The sequence below is a fragment of the Neltuma alba genome, unplaced genomic scaffold, assembly GCF_004799145.2.
Source record: "Neltuma alba isolate B1F8T4 unplaced genomic scaffold, ASM479914v2 tig00010789_pilon, whole genome shotgun sequence".
NCBI classification, from domain to species: Eukaryota; Viridiplantae; Streptophyta; class Magnoliopsida; order Fabales; family Fabaceae; genus Neltuma; species Neltuma alba.
Window position 1 is genome coordinate 82836 of NW_021635606.1, and position 23530 is coordinate 106365.

Genomic DNA, 23530 nt, shown 5'->3' on the forward strand with positions numbered 1-23530 from the left:
TTTTGCAATTTGGAATGAGATTCTTTTTTGGCCTATTATTAAAAAGAGGTGGAATTGTTAGAGAAAAGGGGGAGTTTTATGATATATCATGCTAAAAAAAATGCTATCTCTAGTTTTTAATATAAGAGCTAATTGACTAATTTAAATCTATTAAAGAAATTAATTAAGTTGGTTATTTAAAATAGTAGATGTTATCTTTTCTAAAATACTCTTACTAATCATTTGTATTAACTAAAGTTATTATTTGATGAAACATTTAATATATATAACTACTACAGAAACTATCTTAAAAAATAAATAAATGTGAGAGACAAAATGAATTAAATTTTTATATTTAGAACCAAATTAAATATCAAATTAACTCTTATATTAAATACCAAAGATAGAAAAAACTAATATGCAAGAATATAATGGCAAATTAATTATTACCTGTTTTTTCCTCATCCTTTTCCTTCCAACAAAAGTACGAAGGCAACATTAAACCCCCCCGGGTCTTCACTGAACCAAACATAACTGAAAGAAATGATTTTTGGAAAATTACACATAGGTCTCACAAAAGAAATTTTATTTCTCTAAAATCCCACGAAATGTCAAAATTACTGACAGGTCCCAAGGGACCTTAGAGTAATATATTTATTTGTAAAATGACATTACTGCCCCTCACATTCCAAATTCACATTTGCTCTGTTATTACGATTTACAACCTCAGCAGCGACTATTAACAACCTAGTGAGAACATATTAACAACCTAAGCAGTGTCTGTTAACAACTTACTTTATAAGATCATATAACCTTCACATAAGAGTAAATTATAACCAAATAGTATAATACAACAACTTTAACACTAAAATGGGAAGATTTTTGAAGCCATTAAGAACTTTAACTAAATCGACTAGGATTAAAGCAAAATTTTAATGCGGAGATCCATTGACAACCTCAACGGTGAGTATTAATAACCTAAAGAGAACTGTTAACAACCTTAGCAGTGTCTGTTAACAACTAACTTTATAGGATAATATAACCTCTAACAACTATATAAGATTAACTTTAGCACTATTTAGTTATAATTTAGTTTAATCTTATATAGTTGTTAGAGGTTATATTATCCTATAGAGTCAGTTGTTAACAGACACTGCTAAGGTTGTTAACAGTTCTCCTTAGGTTATTAATACTCACCGTTGAGGTTGAATGGATCTCTGCATTAAAATTTTGTTATAATCCTATTGGGTTTAGTTAAAATTCTTAATGATTTCAAAAAGCTTCCCATTTTAGTGTTAAAGTTATATTATGCTATTTGGTTATAATTTACTCTTATGTAGAGGTTATATGATCCTATAAAGTAAGTTGTTAACGGATACTGTTTAGGTTGTTAACACCTTCTCATTGGGTTGTTAATAGTCACTATTGAGGTTGTAAATCGCAATAATAGAGCAAATATGAATTTGGAATGTGAGGGGCAGTAACGTCATTTTACAAATAGAATATATTACTCTAAGGTCCCTTGGGACTTGTCAGTAATTTTGACATTTCGTGGGATTTTAGATGAATAAAATCTCTTCTGAGATCTGTACGTAATTTTCCCATGATTTTTCACTTTAAGGGTTCTATATTTCTTATTCCATCTATCCTTCTCTCTATTTTTTTTTGAGTTAATATATAATCTTTACTTCTTTAAATTTGTCCACATTTCAGTTTTACTTTTCAAATTTCAAATCATATGTTATGGTCCTTCAAGGGACAAAATGATCCTAGTGTTTTTTGAACTATAGAGACAAATATTTTAAACGAAAAGAAACACAAGGAATTAAAACCTATGATTTAAAATTTTCGAAACCAAAACCAAAATAATAAACAAATTTAAGAGACAAAAAAATTATTAACTCTTTTTTTAAAAAAAATTCAAACACCTTCCTCTATAAGGAAGGGTAAGGCTAGTAATATGGGTCAACGCATGAGTTGCGGGTTGGCTCATAGAGGGCTACAGTTACTCAGTGCGACTTTAGAATGCCTGTTTGTTGGCGGGTTAGCTTTTAACAAACCTTAACCCACCAACTTGCTAGAATGTTTTTTTTTAATTTTTTTTTAAATGTTAGCAGTTATACATAATCAAAAATAAAAACACTAGAAATGATATAAAATATTACAAACATCCAAATAAAAATTGCAACACAATTAAATACAAATAGTATATGATTGTCTAATTTTCCAATATGACAATACACAAGTTCACACATTTTTTTCCAATGAAACCAATGAGCAACATTGAATAACCCTCTTTATCTAATTATTTCTAATGGCAATGAAGTTTGAAGTGGAAGTCTACTTTACTTTTACCTTCATTATTTTTTTTTTTAAAAAAGTGGGTTGGCCCGTTGCCAACCCACCATGGGTTGAGCTTATGGCGATGCGGTTATATTTTTTGACGTAGTGGTGGGTTGGCTTTCAGCTAACCCTAACCCGTCATTTTTAGAGGGTTGAACCTATAGATTCAATCCATATTACCGGCTCTAGAAGAGGGGAACATACACCAACCCACCTTTTTTTTTTGGGTTATTGTGGCAAAAGCCCACAACCTCCTAAAATCAATTTTGGACCATCGTTTTTATCATTGTAATGAAATCTACACTTATTAGATATAATTTCAATGGTTTAAATATAAAATTTTCCACTAATGAGTTTAAAAGGATAAAAATTATTTTTTAAAATGTTAGTGGCAGTCTCACCCAAGAGGGAGTGAATTGGATGAGCTATAAAAATGTTGCGAATAAAAACAGTAAGCTAAACAGAAACAAAGAGCATAAGTTAGAGCGATTTCACTGTAGAGAGTATACATAGAATTTATACTGGTTCAGTCTCAACCACTTGACCTACGTCCAGTTCTCAGAACACCTCTGAGTATTTCACTAAGTTCCAAGATTAATTGGGCTCTTGGTGTGTAGTACAACAATTGATTTGCTCAATCACTCCCCCTTACTACCCATAAGGTTATAAACCCACTCAAGAGTCCACACTCTTGAGTTTCACTCAGAAAGTTATTAAAGATGATATGTAAAACTCTCTCACAGAGTAAATGGATGAAAAAAAACTGAAGCCCAGTACAAACAAGAACAGAGTATTGAATGCAATAGTAAGTTATTTGCAGAAGGTAACTCGCATATTCAATTATATGCATTCAATGCTTCTTCGCGCATTTTATAGTTGAGGAAGTTTAATAACCATCAGACGGAAGAGCTTCTAGCCGTTGAGAGTTTGGTTGCGTGTTTTCTAGTTGCAACGATATTTGCCATTTAATGCTTCTGACATGGTAGGCTACAGGCTACAGGTACTGAATAACTGTTGGATAACCGTTAAACTTTCTTTGTAATCTGTAACAATACTTCAATCTAATAAGTTTTTTCTCCAGAATGATATTCAGGAATATAACTGATAAAATGATAGTAATATTCTTATGATAGTATAGAAGCAAATCAATCAAACATCAGATCCAATATAATTATAAACTAATCAACCTTGATCGAAGACATGTTCAATAACTGGTTTATCGATTACGTTATCGATTAATTAAGATGAAGGATTTTGAAATATATAGCTATATTTATCCATCAAGTTATGGATTAACTTATGATCAAACAAGTGATCGATAAATGAAAAGAATGACCTCACAAAGATTATGTAGTAAAAAGACTCAAGGTCAACTATGATTTTGAAACATTTAAAATAGAGTATTAAGTTAATTAGCAAGGCTGAGAAAAACTCGAAGAGAAATATTTAGAAGATTCTTAGATCTCACCGTAGCTTATGGTATTGAAAGAGTTGGATCATTGATCGAATAATTGACCGATAAGTGTTAGATCGATCAATTTATCAATAAACCTAAGTAAGAGAGAATTTGATTTTCAAGGAATATTGATCGAATAATTTATCAATAAATAGATGGCAGGAAAGTTGCTTGAATCAATGAATATTTCACGATACACCGTAAAAAAAAAAAGATTGATCGATAAAACAATTTGACAAAGATTTTCATAAAGAGCATAAATCTTATAATGATTGAGTAAGTGATCGATCAGAGACTTATTGATCAAGTGATTGATAATAATGTAGTAGAGAAGTTTAGTTCAAAATCCCAAGGGCAAGTTGATCGATCATGTTATGTGAAAATAGAAACTTCGGTGAATAGGATGATCGATCATTTTATCGATAAATTGATGATCAATCAAGTGATTCAATAAAGACTTAGATAATTTCAATCAGTGAAAAAGGGGCTGATTGATTATTTGATCGATAAATCATTGATTGATCGATCAATTTATAGATAAATAATTTAAACTTAGAAAAAATATCAATAAGCAAGTGAAATATTATGCAATGACAGAATAAGTTATCAATAACGTTGTGATCAATAACGTGATCGATAAATGGTGTTTAAACAAAATACAATGAGAGCAAGAAATTTTACCATTTATCTGTCTTCTCATTGATAACTTATTTATCGATCAGGTGATCGATAAATACTTACCAAAACTTGTGTCCATTATCTGTTAGTTGTTTGATCATTAGATTATCGATTAATTAATCGATACTTTTTTGCAAACTTCTATACAAAATAGTGTTAATGATGATCGATCAATTGATTGATCAACACGTACAAATTGATTTATCTATCAAGTTATCGATTAATATTTCTGCAAAGTTATTAGTTTACATAGGAACTTTATCTATCAAGTGATTGATTGATCACGTAATCGATCAATTTACTAAAACATAGATTCCTTAATTTGTTATCATCAAAACCTTAAATCTAACATTAAAAAACTTACTATTAAGAGATTATATTCCTTTTGGATTACGTAATCCAAAATAGAACCCACAGCCTCCTCCAACCAATTTCGGTGTTCATTGTAATGATAAGCACTACAATTCTTATCGTTGTGATAAAATCGACACTATTTAGATATAATTTCAATGGTCTAAATTTAAAATTTTTAAACAAAAAATTATTTTTTTAAAAAACCTACCATTAAGATATTATATTTATTTTGGATTGTAAGTATTAAAGAAAACAGTTTTTAAAAAATTTGTAAAAAATTAAATCTCAACCGTCTATACGGTTTACATTTGATGAGGATCAATGAGTACCGAACCTCCTCAATCCTTCTAGTTGATATACAAGAGGTTATTATATAAAGGTCATAATAAATTATTATAATAACAGTGCATAACTCATAAACAATAGAAAAATTTGGAACTCATTACAATAATGAGCATCATGTTACTTGTCAAATTTCACCAAAATTTAAATTTAAATTTTTATTTTTTGAAAAATGTTTTCCTTCAATAGCTATATAATTCAAATAAATATAATTTTTTAACTATAATTTTTTAAAAAATAATTTTTTATTAAAAGATATAAGTTGAAAATTTTAAAGCTAGATCATTAATTAATGGTGTAAATTTTACCAATGAGTATCATGATGCTTAGAGCATCTAATTCCGGAAAAATGTACGGGCTAGGTTCAATTTAAAAACAGAAGACAAATTTTTTAAGGGTTAAACACGAAGAAACAAAGTGGGAAAAAACAATCCAACCTGCTGTCCCAAGGTTTGAAAGGGCAAAAAAAAAAAATAAAAGAAAAGCCTTGCCACCTATTGAAAAGTCCACGTAACGCGTCCAAGAAAACAGTGGACGGAAGCGAAACGATAGGGCAAAAATGTGTTTGCGCCTTGTTTTTTAATCCCCAAAACCCATAAACGACAAAATAAGACCATTCCATCTAAATTCCATCGTCGCCGCCGAGGACGCCGGCTAGTTTTCAAAGAAACATTCTTGTTTTCCTGATTTGTCTGTTGTTTAATTATTATTACTATTATTTTATTATTGTTATTCGGATTCTATCCTCATTCTCTTTCTTTTTCAGTCACAATCATCAACTACCCCACTTCGAATCTCTCTCGCGTTGGCGGTCTGATTTTCTCATTTTTAATTACTTCATGCAATACCATTGAACCCATGGTGCCTTTTTGATAAATGCAACATTACCCCCTTATTCTGATCCTCTTCAGTTCATTGAATCGGCTATTTTTCATCGCCGTTCAGATCCATTTTAGTCGTGGCAACTCGAAAAGTGGATTCCTTGTTCCAAGATAATTTCGTCGGAGGGTTTCGATTGCTTCGGCATTTAACGGCGGAACATTGACGGGATTTTGTTCCTGGGTGAGTTCTTCCTGAATTTCGTGAACGCATCGAAATCGAAAGTACTAGACGCCGATGAATGAATATCTGTGGTAAAAAGAGAAGGTTTTTTTGGTTTTTGTCTTTCATTGTCGGTGTGATTTGATTAAGTCGCTTCAGAAGAGAAGTAGATAGAGAATCTCTTTTCTTTTGTGGGGTTGGAGCCAAAGGGATGCGTAGGCATAATAGAGCAGATAGAGATGAAGCAGAGAGGCACGTGGGTTTGCTTAGATGGGCGCAAATTCTTTCATTCTTGCTTGTTTTTGTAGCAGGTATTGTTATTGGTATAGCTACAAGTTCTCATATTAATAGGCTTTATTTTAGTCCACAATCTGAGCTATACTCGTTCGTCAACCATGCATCAAGCGCACCTGTCCCCGTGCCAGAAGAAGTTAAGGAACATGATAACTGTGGAAGAACCATACAAGAGTGCGAAGTAATTAATTGTTTGAATTTAGAGACATTTCTACATCCCCCTAACCTGACCCATAATTTGATCGATGACGAGCTTTTTTGGAGAGCTTCCTTGGTGCCCAAGAAAGAAGGGTATCCCTCTAGCTATAGGAGAGTGCCTAAATTGGCTTTTATGTTTTTGACAAGGGGGCCTCTACCCTTGCTGCCTCTCTGGGAAAGGTTCTTCAAAGGGCATGAGGATTTGTTCAATATATATGTCCATGCACCTCCAGTATACAATATGAATGTGTCTAATTCTTCTGTTTTTCATGGACGGCAGATTCCAAGTCAGGTTTGGAAACAGAATTCTAACTATGGTTTTTCCGCGTTTAATTTGTTAACATCAGTATATGCATAATGCATTTACTTTCATATCTTTAATGCCGTAGACATTGTATGATGGGTCAATGAGTTCTTTGTTGCTTTATGAAGTGTGAACTAGAGGCTTCAGAAAGTTGAAATATTTTCTTTTGCAAAGCTTCTGTATGATAAGATGGCGTATTATAGAAGCTTGGCTGATTTGTGCTGCGTCATTGATGACCCTGTTCTGTGATTTAGATGGATCAGCTATTAGCTATATGCAAAAGATAAATTATGGAGTTATAGGGGCACATTATAGAATTGGGGCATGTAATTGTTATATGAGAAAGAACTAAAATAAGGAGTTACGTTTTAGAATCACAGTGAGAATGAGATATAATGTCTCCTAGCTGTTGTGCATTTGCTCGTAGTCCTATTCAAGTTTCCTTTGAAAAAACCAGCATTGTTGCAAGATGTGTAGTATCTATCAGATTGAAGAGAATCTTCTAAAATTAAAATTTTGCATTACGTACATTTGCGAAAAATATTAAAGGTAAGTACATATTAATATGCAATACAGGGATCAACAGACTTACTTGTAGGGTACAAAATCTTCCAGCTATGTGGCTGCAATAAAAGCAAATAGGATTGAAAAATGGCATGGAATATCTATCTGCAGGGAGTAAGTTTGGAAGATAGGACGTTCTTATAAAAGATTACAATACGTTAATCTGATGTGTTTAGACTGTTTTGAGACTGAGAGCAGTGTTGAACCGTTTGTGAAGAATATTACATGCATTCGTGTTCAAGAGACTTGGGAAATTGAATTTACTGGGCACACTGTTGAAAGTGGCTAGGAATTGTGACTTTGACTTTGGAAAACTATGTGTAATCCTTGAACTTCAACCTAATGATAACTTTAATATGTGAATTTTCTAATGTTATCCTATACCCCCTAAACTATCGCAAGAAGTGAATATGTTGCGTATTAATCAAAATAACATTTAAGAAACATGTGATTATCCCATGAATAGGGCTACTTGCAAATATATTATTTTGGGCTTTAGTTTCAATTAGTATATATTATTTTCAGTCTCTGTGATTTTTTTATTTTTTATTTTTATTTTTGTGGGGCCCCGGGTGGGTGGGAGTGTTCCGTTTTAAATTGGAATTAATATTTGGTTTCTTCCTAGGCTCACCATAGATAATGTGTTTCCCTTGGTGGTTGAAATTTAGATAATCTATATGTCATCTTTTGCACCCACAAATATCTTTTGTTGTTCTTTTTGTATTTCAAGAGTAGGTAACGACTTGTTTTGTCATCATTTTTTATTTCATTACTGGAAATGATATGCTATATTGATTTTATTTTTTTCGGTTTTGATTGAGGTCCAATGATGAACCATGGTACCCATTTGAGCGGAGGTTTACTATTCATAAAATAGACATCTGATGTTGCTTGTCAAGGACTTACTGGTACTAATTAAGGAGAAAAGACTTTTCTACCTTATGCATATTCTCTGTCTATCACAATAGTGTTTGTTTCTCAAAAGATAGGGAAAAGAATTCTGATGCTATAATTACAATTCTGTTTGTTATAGGATTCTTCTGTCGATTCTTTTAAGTTATTTTTCCATAACTTCTTCAGGATGTTTCATGGGGATCAGCAACTCTGACTGATGCTGAGAGGCGTCTTTTAGCCAATGCCTTGCTTGACTTTTCAAATGAGCGTTTTATTCTTATCTCTGAAAGCTGCATTCCTGTCTATGACTTCCCTACTGTCTACAAATACCTTACTAGCTCTGTTCTCAGTTTGTTGATTCATATGATGACCCTTCCCGTTATGGCCGTGGCCGATATAGCCGGCACATGCTTCCTCATATCCATCTTAGACACTGGCGGAAAGGCTCTCAGTGGTTTGAACTTAACCGTGAACTTGCAGTTCATATAATCTCTGACACCAATTACTACAAACTCTTCCGAAAATTCTGTAAGCCTGCTTGCTACCCTGATGAACACTATATTCCAACATACTTGAACATGTTCCATGGTTCCCTAAACTCAAATAGAACTGTGACTTGGGTTGACTGGTCACAAGGAGGTCCTCATCCAGCAACATTTGGAGCATCGAACATAACGGTGGGATTTATACAGTCTATAAGAAACAACGGAACCCTGTGCCAACATAATTCAGAAATTACATCGGTATGCTACCTTTTCGCTCGCAAGTTTGATCCAAGCACGCTGGAGCCCTTGCTCAACATCTCTATGGCCGTGATGGGCTTCTGAATAACTTTGGTTCCAGAGATAAGATATTCATCTACTTTGAATTTGGATTTTCTAGAGTTTGAAAAGAAATTTACTATGTAAGTCTTGGAGAGAGGACACAAACAAGTGAAGTAGAGGATGCTTCTTTTTCTCGCATTCTCTCTCCAGCTGTATCCCATAAGGTATTTTAGAGAATTCAAATCCAATTACTAGGACTTTGGTAGAGAATTTAACAATTTCACAGTATCAGAATGATTTTTGTATCATTCTGTACACTTTGTATAGGTAGTGTTAGAGAATTTTGTGTTCTCTACCAGGGAATATCTTATTTTGCAGAAACAACACTTAAACGTCCGTTAGAGGACGAAATTCACTAATACAGACATTTTTATGCTATCATTGATCCTATGTTAGCAAAAGATCCAAACTCCTACAGAATCTTTGATCCAATAATGAAATGCTTAAATTTTCTTGTCCAATCTTGTGATAGTTCTGTCGTTTATTGAATTTTGGATTCGAGAATAACTGCATCACCAGCTAACAGTGAAACCAACGTGTAGTATTGATATTAGAATCGAGTTCACTGCTAATGAAAGGAATTATATTTCATGTTGAGAAGAATCGTGAAAGGAATCTGTCTAGGTCAGATGTTCTGCGGTTTCTTTTTCCAAAACAACTCTGAATTATATAGAATTTGAAAAACATGTCGAATCATTCATGATTTGTCAATAATACAACTTAGATGATTGATAATGGTGATGGTATTGTTTTTCATATCAACTGGTATGAGGTAAGCTTCCTTCTTCTAACAATCGAAATATGGAACCATGAATCTTTATGCCCTAGAGCTACAAATTCAAGTTAAAGTAGGCTGATAAGGTAACAGATCTTTTGGGTAAGAAAATTAATTGAATTATTTCTGTAAATCTTTTACTGACATTGTCATTCACTATGTAAGCTGAAAAAGTAACATACATCTCTTACATTTCTCTGCTATCAAATGAGCACTTGTTCTTTTGGGTAAGAAATTCAGGTGAGGTAGATTTCAAAGGCTAACTAAGATCAGGACAGGCTATCTCAAAGAATGCTTAAGAGATATTTACAGATTATCCACTGAGGTTCTCACATCAGCAACATGGTTTAAATGCACAACATTGTGAGGTATGAGTTGTATATTTATGTAGTGAATCAACCTTCGTTGGACACTTATTTTTCCTTGCTTTCCTATTTACACCATTTTATAAAGTAATGAATAGCTTATGTACTATTCTGATTTGTCGTTTGTGCATATTGATCTGCCCAACATTTGTCCTTCTTCATAGCATTATTCCATCTTTTCTGAAAAGTCTCCATTTCCCTGTATGATTCCATCCTAACCTGCACACTCAATACAGTTCTACTTATACAACACTAGTAGACATGGCTGTTTATGAGGATTTAAATAAAAGGGAATATCCAGGAGCTTACTTTGGTTCTAGTATGATCGGTACGAGAGCCCTGCAACCCCAATAAAGGATGAATTATCATATCATTATTAAGAAAAGATAATTAGATCAAACCAATGATAAACAGACAAACAAACACGAGCCTGTCAGTATATTATTCAATAAGAGTCATATCTTTGACACGCTTAGATGCTCATTTCACAATTGATCCTTTTCTATGTTCTATCAGAAGGGTTTAATCCTGGACATTACTTAGATTGAACATTGGAGAACTGTGCTTAAACCTGATATCCTCCTAAATTGAACATTGTACGAGGCATTTGAGTGAGTTACTGTCTCATATCGTATGATTGTTGTCCTCGTTTGATGCTTAGTGCAGAAAGTGAAATCACTTACCTGATTGCTTTTTGAGCCACCAAGAGTTGGCAGGCCAAAATGAACTATGTATTCGGCGTCAACTATTCCAAGATTTCTTAAATGATCACCCTGAAACATTGTTGAGATGTGTCAAAGGGAATATTTCTATTTCAATCCAAGAGGTTAAAGTGCAAATCGAAGAACCCGTTTCTTCACACATCAGAGACACAAGGGCATGTCTCCTTTGAGTTTGAAAGGTAAGAAAGCTAATTTTTGGCTTGAAAGGTTTATTTGAAAGTAATCCAAAACAGAGACAAAAAGTAGTGTAAAATGAAAACTTCTCTGCAAGTGAGGTTACCTGTGCACAATAGCCAAGTTTCCTATCCAAGCCCCAAGCATGAATTAGGTCATTCTGTGGACAGAGATAATTCAATTAGTTTTTGTTTGTTTTTTCATTTGGCATCAAGAGGACTACCGGAGCTTGCAGTTTAAAAATAAAGAAAACGGTTTATACAGTAATAGAACAGAACCAAGTAGGTGGCCCAGGCCTTAAATAACATACAAATTAGGCTCTAATTTGCTCGTTCTTTTTCATTTTCTGCTCGTCCTCTTGTTCAGCCTTTGAAAATTGGCAATCTTATAGATTTATTCCTTTATTTCTTTTAATATTTTAATGTATTAATTAAAATATTAATTTTAGGTTCTCTCTTTAATAATACCTGGATCATTTGCCATACACAGGGCCAAGAGTTCCTGGAGAACACCGGGGCCATCATCTCTACCCACCTGCAAATTAATTATTGCTTTAAATACTATTATATATATATTTATGGCTTGCAAATACTGTACTATTCTATAAATTTTATAAATATATAGTAAAGAATACTATTCATAAATTATAAATATTATTAGTACTTTGAATTCTGTGTACTTTGAATTCTGTGTAAATTATAAATTGACGTGAATGGCTTACTATGAAGAAGTGGTAAAAAAAAAAAAAGTGCAAGTACTTACCCAATGCAAGGAGAAGCAATGCTAGGGTCGTCGCACCTTCTATTGCCTCTTAATTTATGGTACATTCTGCGGAATAATAAGATCAAATCAAGAACTATGGTCTATGGTGTTAAGATTCAACACTTAAAATGAAAGGAAAAAACTTAGGTAAAGTTTTGTTTATCAATTATGTCAAATTCTCTAATTATACATGGTCATGATATTAAAACCTAGAACAAACCGTCCTGTTTAGCCTAGAAACCGACAAACCGGTCTGGTTGAGCATACAAACTAAGGATAAATTAACTCGGTATGACTTGAATCAACTCGGGGTAACTTGTGAATAACCCAGGTAACCCAAAAAGTTTGGTGAGTTTATCAGTTGCTTTTTTAGGGGAAAAAAACTATTTTGATGAATTTTTTTTAAAGATGTTAATAATTACTATCTAGTGATTGAATGGCTGGAGGGAGCAATATTTTGTTATCATATATTTGTTTTAATATTTTCCTAATATGAATATTTAGTGATTTTGATAGCATGATATTATAATTTTAATTTGTCAAAGGGACTGCAAAAAGGTTGGAAGAAATTGTAAATATATTATTATTTTATTAGTGATTCAAAGTACTAAATTGATATTAATTTCTTGATGAAAATTTAAATTATTTTTTTATTAGTTTAACCCCCGAGTTGACTGTGATTTGATCCACTAATCCTTGATCTACTGTCTTGACTGATTCAATGACCAATACGATTTTCAGTACCTTGTATATGGTCATATGTTCTTTCTTGTTTTGTGTGGTTTTATAATTAAATGTTATTAAATGCTAATATTTTAAAAATAAGACATAATTATATATAATTGAAAAACTTTGATATAGTGATATAAAACACTTAACCATAGTATTCTCCCAAATGAAATGCTCATGCTTGGAAGGGCCTTAGGCCATGAAATTTTGGTTTCATCATGGCCCAATGGGTCAGGTCTGGGCCTCTGTTTTTGTCCCACATTTGCATAGGAGAGGCACTCACAATTAATGTTTGATCATATATTTAACAGGATTGCTTTATATAAAAAGACATTATTAAAAGCGAAAAAAAAAAAAAGAAACGCTGTGGTTCTTTTTTAACGATGTAATGCTTATGCATGATATTATATCATCAAAGAAGCACGTAAACCTCCTTGACATGCTTAAGTATTCATAATGATTGGCTTGTTCATATATTTGAATCTCTTTGAAAGTGAGAGGGGGAAAAAAAAACAGAGAAAAGAAAATATTGCAGGAGAATTACCTGTGGACTCTTGAGCCGGTTCTACGAGCAGTGAGTTGATGATTCACAGTGGATTGCTGGCGATCAAGCGCAGGTTGCGAGATCTCAAGTCCCTCTTCTTCAACAATAGATAAATACCTACCATATGGTTAACATATTAAATTATGATATAAACAAAACACAAAATCATAGTAGGTATTCCCTGTTAGTTATTTTACTAGCTTTATTATATAATACTACATCCGGTCCTTAATATAAGACCCTGTTTGACTTTTATTTTGGTCATAAATATAAGATCTCAATCCACTTTGTTTCTCATATTTATACATTTTTTTTTCAAAGTAGCCCTTCTAATAATAAGAGTTCTAGTCAATACCTTTGATTAGCAAGGATATTTTAGGAAAGACAACACCTATTTAGGACAAATAACTAACTCAACTTACTTCCTTAATCTCTTCAAATTAATCAATTGGCTCTTATAATTAGGACCAAAGGTAGTACTACCTCATGTTTTTAATATAAGATCTTGTTTGACTTTTATTTTGATCTTAAATATAAGACCCCAATTCACTTTATCTCTCATATTTATACTTTTTTTTTTCCAAAGTAACCCTTCTAACAATGATAGTTCTAGTCAATACATGTGATTAGCAATGATATTTTAAAAAAAACAACACCTATTTAGGACAAATAACTAACTCACCTTACTTTCTTAATCTCTTCAAATTAGTCAATTGGCTTTTATAATTAGGACCGGAAGTAGTAGTCAAGAAAAGACCCCGCAAAAAAATACGACTTGAATTACAAAATTCTATATCAAGAAAAATATGTTGTAAACTTGTAATTTGCTTTTCAAGTGTAGTCAATTCCTATTAAAGTGTATGAAATACGGGTAATTTAAAATTTTGAAATTCAAGTGATTTTTTTAAAGAATTTTCCCAGTAGTCAAGCACTAGCACATAAAAAGTATTATCAGGGCTTTTATACTAATTGTTGTCAAGACAGTGTAGAAAATATGACTAGTGCATAAAAAATCGAGAAGAATGAAGATTTTTCATGAGTAGTGCAAATAATAAGAGTATAATATTTATTACTCCTCCGGTCCTTATTATAAGACCCCATTTGACTTTTTATTTGGTCCTAATTATAAGACCCCAATCCATTTTGTCTCTTATATTTATGCATTTTTTTCTAAGATAATCCTTCTAATAATGATAGTTTTAGCCAATATACTTAATTAGTAAGGATATTTTAGGAATGACAACACTTATTTATTATAAATAACCAACTTAACTTACTTCCTTAATCTCCTCAAATAAATCAATTGGGTCTTATAATTAGGACCGGAGGAGTATTACTATAAAGTATTAAGAAAATAGTAGAATAGAAATATATAATTATTATTGAGTAATAATAATAGAAGCAAAAATGAATAATGCACACATGTCAATATACATGTCATTGAAAAGGAATCATTTTGCTTAATGCGAACCAAGAATTGCCTTGAATGGATTATTAAGAATTTATTACTAGCATCTAAGATTATTCTGCCAAAAAAAATAATAATGATAATATTAAAAGTTTTTTAAATTACCTTTCTGGGTCAAAATTTTCAACGCCAAGGTCTTCATCCCAAAGAAATATATAATTGTAATCAGCAACTATATCCGGATGCAAGAATCTTTTTGCAAACCACCTGTGCCCCCAGATAAAATATTTTAGAAGAATAATTGATTAATTGATTAATTATCAATTGATTTTAAAATAATTGTATACCATTTTGTCTGATTAATTGCAGAAACATGGATGACATTATCACTCCAAGAAAAATCCCTCCATCCATCCACAATACCATCATAGTGAAACAGCATTACAACAAACTCACCGAAAAGGAACTGCAATTATTAATAATAAATAAATATTAGTATGAAGAAACAATTTGTGGTTCCAAACAACATTCATTTCTGATAAAATTAATGTCAATATTTTTTTTGTTAATGTTATTAAAACTAAAACACTGAAAATACACTTTATAAATTTAAATTATCAAACTAAAATCTTATTGGAGGTTAAATAATTAAACGTGTAAAAATATTGTAAAAAATTCACAAAACTCCGAATAAGATAGAAGAGATTAACAAAATTTATATAGAACAAGTAATTTATTGCAAACATAAAATAATCCTAATTTGATAATTAGTGCAGATTAGAGTTAAATGAAGTAATTAAGTGGAAGTAAAATCACCTTCTCTATTATTTTATTGACAATTTCTTTCTGCTTAATTCCTACTGCCATAGCCAACAAGTTCAATGGAGGCTTGGAATGTCTCTGAAACAACAAGAATTTTATTATCAAGTGTGAAGTGTCACAAAGAACTAAAAAGAAAAGAAAAAAAAAATATTCAAGAAGACTAAATTACACACAGAAGAATTATCAATTAATAACTACATGTCATTAACATATGATAAGATTAAAAAGAATATTTGATTTGACGACAAATATTGAGCAAGAAAGTTGCTTCAAAGGTGTCACATTTCGCACACCAGACTTTTAAGGATAAACATATATGTGTGAGTATTACCATATATCAATGAATTCTATATTTTATGTTGATCTCTTATTTTCTTTTATCTGATCAAGGGTTTCTTTTTTTTGAGACTCAGAATGTAAAGGATTTTCGCTTCTCTCAACAAGTGTCTTTTTCTAAATTCAAACTTATCTTCTGCTCCTTATAGAAGGTGAGACTGCTTACCATCTCAACCAACAGCTTGTTTATTGATGTCTTATTTTAATAATTCATATTTGACCAACTTTAATCTAATTAAAATTTAAATATAATTCGGACATATCAGACATGTACAAAAAGAAAGCAGCTAGAGACATTAGTAAAAATGGTAGATAAATCAATATAGAAGAGTCCTTTGAAAAGAACTGAAAAAAGACCCAAAAAAATGCTTAATAAAATTATTAAATAAGACCTTTTAGTTAATAATTCATGTAAAGATTTTATTGTTGATAGAATATAACGAGGCCATAAGATCCATATAACTAATCTCACGTCATAGAATAAGACTTATTCTTGTTTTTGCTGCTGGGACAAATCATGTGTGCATTTGATATACGCGCACACACACATATTCCTCCGGTCCTAAATGTAAGACTCTTATACAAGTGTGTATAAGGGTCTTATATTTAGGACCGGAGAAGTATATATATATTGCCATCCATTTTCATGTGCTCATATATATACACACACACTTTTGGATCCAAATAAATCAATTAGAAGTACCTTATTTTCCTTAAGGTTCCACAACGATTGCATTTCCAAGTTAGATTGTTTGACAATTATTCCTTCGGGCAATGCTTTGCTTCCGTACAGCCTGCTTTGACCCTTATTAAGAGGGAGAAAACGAAAAAACAAACAAACAAACAAATACAAATTAAGCTGAAAATATAATCTATTTAATTAGGATTAATTAACTATTTCCCTCCAATTGACAAACCTTGCACGTAGTGGATTTTATATTCTTCTTTGTGCCGATCACTAATCTCTGCAAAGGGCAATGCCCAAATAGTTTATTTACCACAAAGTCAGTAATTAATAATCAAGAATTTGAACTTATTTCTCTTCTGAAAATTGCATAATCTAAAATAAATTTATTTTTATTTTAAACATCCAATTCAATTTGTGATATTAGACTCCGAATTAGAGAAAGTTCTCTTAACATGGTTTTTTTTTTTGGACTTTTAATCTGCGAGGCTCAAACTTAAAATTTCTCCTAAGTATAATAATAAATAATTCATGTAATGTTGTTTTACAATATATAGGAGATACCTAGAAATAAAATCAAAAACAAAAAACAATGTGTTGAATGAATAAATAAATAAATATTTTTTTGGTATCCTTCCTAAATTTCAGTGGGAAACGCAAAAATACAGAAAAAGAAAAATATTTCAGTCGAAAAAATTTAATATAAATATATTATTTTACCTTTTATTTAACATCGTATTGTAAAGTGGATATAATAAGAATAAAGTTAAAAAATTATTAAATTTTAGAAAAAATGACAAATAAAGACCTCTGAATTACTAAAATTATCAGAGGCCACCTGAATAAGCAAAATTATCATGAAGGACCCAGTCTCAAATTACAAATATGAAATCTTAGAGAAATGTCTAAAATGCCCCTCAGTCAAATTATGATTTGGTTTATTGAAATTGTCATTCGCTAAAGTAAACTTGTTATTTCTTATAATTTGTCATCCGGCATACTTTCAACCAAGTTATGATTTGATCTACTAAAATTGTCATTCGCTAAAGTGAATTTATCATTTCCTATAGTCAACTCGTCATTTTGATGAGGGGCATTTCAGATATTTCATCAAGATTTTATATTTGCATTATGAGACTGGGTCCCTCAAGGTATATTTACCTACTTAAGTGACTTTTGCATAATTTTGATAATTTGGAGGTCTTTATTTGTGATTTTCCCTAAATTTTAAGACATTGTTAATAAAATTTAAGGGTTTTTTTTTTTTTGGATATAACTTGGTGAAAATAGCTTATAAATAATACCAAAAGAGTACTAGTAAAGAAATTATCTGCATAAATATCAGAGTTTAAGGGATTTATGATAAAATTTCAAAGCCTAAGGAGGTTATTTATTATGGATATAACATAAACTTCAGAAGAATTACGTATAAGTATAAGTCACCGAAAGCTATAAAAAAAAAAAAAGGTCAGAGGAAATACTTACTGCCTTGTATTCTGTTGCAATTAAGGCGTTTCCAACAAAATAAGCCCCACAAATCAGAGAAAATATAATGAAGAAACTGCGAAAGCACGATTTATTCTTTGGTTCTGGTAACATAATTGCCTGAAAAAAATATAAATAAAAAATTATACTAACTTCAATATTTTTGAATGCAAATTACTAAATTATTGTCATACCATTTATTTTTCTGAATTTAACTTGGAAGACACGGCAAATATTTTGAAAAATGCAATGTGAAATTAGTTGTAATTTGATTAAAATATTTTAATTTTAAATTTCTAAAATATTTTATAAAATAAATAAAAATTATTACTACAAATAAATATCATAACTCAAGATTATATATAGGAAAAAATATTCTAAGAATTATGTTACTACCTCTGGTCCTAATAATAAGAACTAGTTGACTAATTTGAAAAAATTAAAGAAACAAGTTAAGTTAGTTATTTGTAAAAAAAATCCTTACTAATCAAGTGTATTGGTTAGAACTATCATTGTTAGAAGGACTACTTTAAAAATATATATATAAATATGAGAAACAAAGTGGATTAAGATCTTATATTTAGGATCAAAATAAAAATCAAACAAAGTTTTATATTAAGGACAAGAGGTAGTATTTGCTAGCAACAACCAAAAGAAATTTAAAAAAAAAAAAAGATAAAAGAGTTTGAACCGGTCGTAGATTTTATGATTTTCCACGTTTTTGACGAATTTGATCAGTTTTTGACCAATTCAATTAAACCACAAACTGTTTATAATATCATATCATCAATTTTCCAGAGAAATCAGTTGGTTCAATCTGAGTTTTTAGAATAGTGGATAGTGAATGAAAAGAAAAAGTACTATGATTAAACCAATAATTAATTTTCATATCACATTCTGATTGATTTGATTATTTAACTTATTCTAGAAAGTCAATCTGTACGATCTACATCATCCTGGTCAAATAAAATAAAATGAAAATAAAAAATCCACATCATACAATTTTACAATTAAGGAAAGCTTAGTTGGGAATTCAATTAAACATGAATTAAACAAGAAAATGGTATGACATTTAAGGATAGAGAACAGATTATATTTGCTCCAAAAATTGCACTCTGAAGCTTTTAACATTGAATAATATAAAACCCGAAAATCTTACGAATTCATGAAGGAAAGTGAGAGACAGAATCAAGTCACAACAAAACTTTCCAGGAAAGACTGAATTATCAAATAAAATCAAATAATGATTGATCAATTGATACGGGTACGAAATTAGAGACACAACACAAGAACTAGAAGAAAAGCCAGACTGGATTGAAATTATTAGTCAAATCAAACTCACATAGAACTTTGAATTTCTTTCTAATTTCCTCACCTGATAAACAGGGGAAGCAGAGTGAAACGTAAAGCAAAGAAAACGCGAGAAAATTCTCAGTTTCTTCTGCTAGCTAGATTGAAGGAAAAGTCAAAATTCAAAATGAAGAAACAAAGTTGTAATCTTTATACAGAGTTATGAAATAAAATAAGAAGAAGAGCCAGAGAATGAATTATTAGTTAATCAAACTTCACACAGAACATTGAACTTCCTTCTAGCCAGTTTTCTCACCAGTTGAACAGGGGAAACTGAGAGAAACGTAAAGAAAACCAAAGAAAATTCAGTTTCCTAAGCTAGCCAGATTGAACTCAAATCCAAAATTCCAAAAGGATAGCTTCAAAATAAAAACGCAAGAAAAGCCAGAAATATCAATGATTCATCAATCAAACTTCACCGAGAACTTTGAATTTCATTGGAGTTTTGCTCAAAAGAAAAACAGGGGAAGCAGAGAGAAATCGGAAAACCCAAGAAAATTCAGTTTCATTAGCCAGCAAGATTGAACACGCATCGAAAATTCATTAAAACATACAGAGAATTATGAAATATGATCAAATGAAGAGCCAGAGAGTAAGAATGAGAGAGCTTACAGGATTTATAGCTTTCATTTTTCTCTGTTTCCTTCGTCTGGGTGATAACCGCCACAGGGAAGAAGAAGACTAAACAGAAAGACTTGTTTTTCTTTTGTTTTTGTTTTCCTTCTAATTTTCTCAGCAGCCAAACGCCAGAGAGAAAGAGAAGAATCAGAATGAGAAGAAAGATAACCCCAGAAAGTTTCGAAAAAAGGTTGAATTCGTTTCGATTCTCCGTAACGACGGGCTTGGTCCCTCTGATTTTGATCTTCAAGTGGAAGAGAGAGAAGGGGGGAGAGAGAGGTTTTTGTTTTTTTCTTTTTCTTTTGGTCAACGAGGGAGAGATGGAAGGGAAGAACAAAAGGTCACTAATAAATAAAAATAAATAATTCCCTCTAAAAAAAATAATATAATGTAATCATTGATATTCACAGTGGATATTACAATTTTGAATATTAATATCAAATATAGGAATTTGAAGCATATTATAGTAGCACTATGTAATCACTTGTCTCTTAAAACTTCATGCCAGGGCAACCAAGTTTATTTTAAATGGTATTATTGGTGAATGATGCAAACATAGTCATTAGGTATTGTGCGGTATACAATATCCATTTAGTTATATTTAAAACAGTTCTAGCGAGAAGATATATCCAAAATTGTAATGTTAATTTGTGTAATGCAGAAGCCCAAAATTTAATCATTATTAAATTATTTGAAATTATAATTTTTTAATAATATTTAAAATTTATGTAGTCTCTAAAATATAATTGAATATCTTTATAAAACTCCAAAGACATGCATATTTATTGTGGAAGTTTTTGCTATAGAGTGTTGAGTATTTAGAAACTTTTTTGGATGCAAATTTATCTCAAGAATTTAAAATTATAATAATATTATTTTTTATCATTAAAAATATTGATGGTTAGTGTTACTATTTTAATAACTAATGTTAGTTTTTTAACGGCAGAAAGTAAAATTGTTATGAATTTAAACTTATGGGGCAAATTTGCATTTTAATAGAGATTCAATTGATAAAAATTAAATTTCAAGGATCAAATTAATAATTAAGACAACTTAAGGAGATAAAAATTTTACCATCCCTAAATGAAATTTGATTAACTTATATTTAACACCCTCAACTTTTCCCTAATACTCAATATCTTAAAATAATTTTTAGTGTAATATAATACTCAATGTTCTAAAGTAATTTTCGATAACTTCAATAGTCTAAAGTATTTTTTGAGTATCCAAAAGTTTAGGATGCTCATTATGATTGAAAAAATATTTTATGAAAAAAATATTGTGCACTACTAGAAAATACTTTAATACGAGGAATACCCAAAAAGTCACTTTATGAAATTTAACATAATTTTTAAATTTTTATTAATATTATCAAATTTGAATATTTTGATGAAATTAATTTCTATACAACTATATATTTCATATATCATGCCTGATAATAAAATATTGGAATAAAACTAAAGAAACCATCCTAATATTTAAAAAAAAGATGAAGGGAATGATTAAAAAGAAAAAGAAAAGAGATCCAATTAGTAAGGAGTTTGCTCATAACCCACAATATCGTACGATGTAAGAATCTTGTTAGTAAGCAATCTGTAAGTACTTTTGTAGGTGATATCTAAACATAAAAGTATATTCTGATCCTCATAAATCTCTTAACCTGGATCCAACTTATTAAACTTTCTGCATATAAAAACATGAAAAGGGACGACCGACCGCCTAATGAAGAAGTCATTTTGATTATTGACACTAACGTCTCAGACGGGATGAAACAAGCGGGAAGAAAGTGCTTTCTGCGGAAAACGGCGTGCCGTGTGAGATAGTGCATTGTTATTCAACGGAAAATTATCAGGTTGATAATGATAATAATTCAGAAAGATTAAAAACAGCTCTTCATTCCAAAACAGAAAGCGAAAAGAGCACAAGGGAAGAAAAACTAATTTAATACTCCCTCAAGTAAGAAAAATATAAGCTTGGAAGTTTATTTAATCCAAATATGATATCAATTTATTTTGTCTTTTAAATTTATTATTATTTTACCGATCGTACATATCGAAACAAATTTTCATTAATAAGAGTAATTTCAATATAAATTATTAAAGGACATATTTTTTGAAAAACCGACATACATTTTTTTTCCTTTACAAACAATTAAACTAGCTAACCCGTTGCCTTAGTCTTTGCAAGAAATGAATCATAACTCATAAGGGAAATGAAGAGATTCCACGTCAGCACACTAGTTCTTTAACTCCTATATTTTGAAGCCAAGGAAGTATGACTTGTTTGGTTTTTGTTTTGGAAACAAATTTTTATTTTTAAAAATGAAAAAATTTGTTTGATAATTTGTTTTTATTTGATTATTTTAAAAAGTAAAAAACAGTAATATGTTTTTAAAAACTATAAAACCAAAAAACGTTTGCATGTTTTTTTTTATTTTTGTTTATTTTTTTATTTTTTATTTTGAAAAATTAAAAAATATTTCTTTTTTTTTCTCATTTGCTATCTGCTATCTATTACTACCAGTTACAACTACCACATGTCAAAGTGTAATTTTTTATATTTTTTTAAATGTGATTTTTTAAAATTTATTTTCTGAACAATTTGTTTTTTTTTTTCCGAAGCTTGTTCTAAAAAACAATTTAATAAAATTGCCCTTAACCTCCACCTGTTTGCCATCGAAGTATTAATTTCTACCTATTACTTCCTCGAGTGTTATATATAACGTAAGGTTTTCGGGTAGGCATGTTATTTCACTGCCTGATCAAACATTTTTATCTATGTTATTTGATTATTTATATCTTATATACTACATCTGATCTTTAATATAAAAGCTATTAACTAATTTAAATATATTAAAATTTTTTGTTAAATTAGTTATTTATAATAAACATATATTTTCCTAAAATACGCTTACTAATAATGTATAATAGTTAGAATTACAATCTGATGAAACTTTTAACATATACAACTACTATAACAATTATTTTGAAAAAAAATAAATAAATATGAGTTTTATATTTAATACCAAATTGAATGTTAAACTAATTTTTATATTAAGAACCGGAGGTAGTATAAGATTGGAAAGCTATTGTTACAGAATCCTATTACCATTCCAAACAAGCCCGGGAATCAATAGTCACCTGTCTTTGCTTCTGATTCAGGATCACGAGAAACACACACACACACACCAGTCACCACATTCGCTGTCACTGGCAATGTTGCTGCCATTAGGATAAGTTTCTCGTGCTTGGCTATCATTTTCCCAATTTCATTTTTTTGACTTTTTGGTTTGGCAAATTTTGAAAAAAGATTCCCGAAAACAACTTCTTGTTCCCATTTCCAAAACTCAAGTTTAGGTTAACCATTTCGTATTCAAACAAACATATTTTTTTTTAATTTTAAATATAAGAGCTACGTAGAGGGTTTCCTCAATTATATTGTTGTCTATAATGACGTGAGTGGGGAGATTGCATGTTTTATCCCC

General features: G+C 30.6%; 1 protein-coding gene and 1 pseudogene across 1 annotated transcript; one reads left to right on the forward strand and one right to left on the reverse strand.

The window, feature by feature from the left end:
* Positions 1-5908: 5908 nt before the first annotated feature.
* On the forward strand, positions 5909-9555 carry LOC114759112 (glycosyltransferase BC10-like; annotated as a pseudogene).
* A 771-nt stretch (positions 9556-10326) lies between these two features.
* LOC114759115 (uncharacterized) lies at positions 10327-23304 on the reverse strand. Its single transcript, XM_028948205.1, has 15 exons — positions 23187-23304; positions 19643-19701; positions 18079-18198; positions 16826-16873; positions 16612-16713; positions 15567-15650; positions 15098-15216; positions 14916-15017; positions 13343-13459; positions 12070-12135; positions 11775-11841; positions 11414-11467; positions 11095-11184; positions 10721-10750; positions 10327-10630 (listed from the first exon to the last, which is right to left on the reverse strand). The coding sequence occupies exons 1-15, from the start codon at positions 23302-23304 to the stop codon at positions 10511-10513; spliced, it is 1296 nt and encodes a 431-aa protein (XP_028804038.1). The 3' UTR covers positions 10327-10510.
* Positions 23305-23530: the final 226 nt, after the last annotated feature.

Bases quoted from the DNA above. Each gene is read 5' to 3' on its own strand.
- LOC114759115 (XM_028948205.1), bottom strand. From the start codon at position 23,304: ATGATAGCCAAGCACGAGAAACTTATCCTAATGGCAGCAACATTGCCA. The intron at 19,702-23,186 runs GTGACTATTGAT...CGTTTCTCTCAG, and splicing joins TGAATCAGAAGCAAAGACAG to TTTCCCCTGTTCAACTGGTG. The intron at 10,631-10,720 runs GTAAGCTCCTGG...TTGAGTGTGCAG, and splicing joins CCGATCATACTAGAACCAAA to GTTAGGATGGAATCATACAG.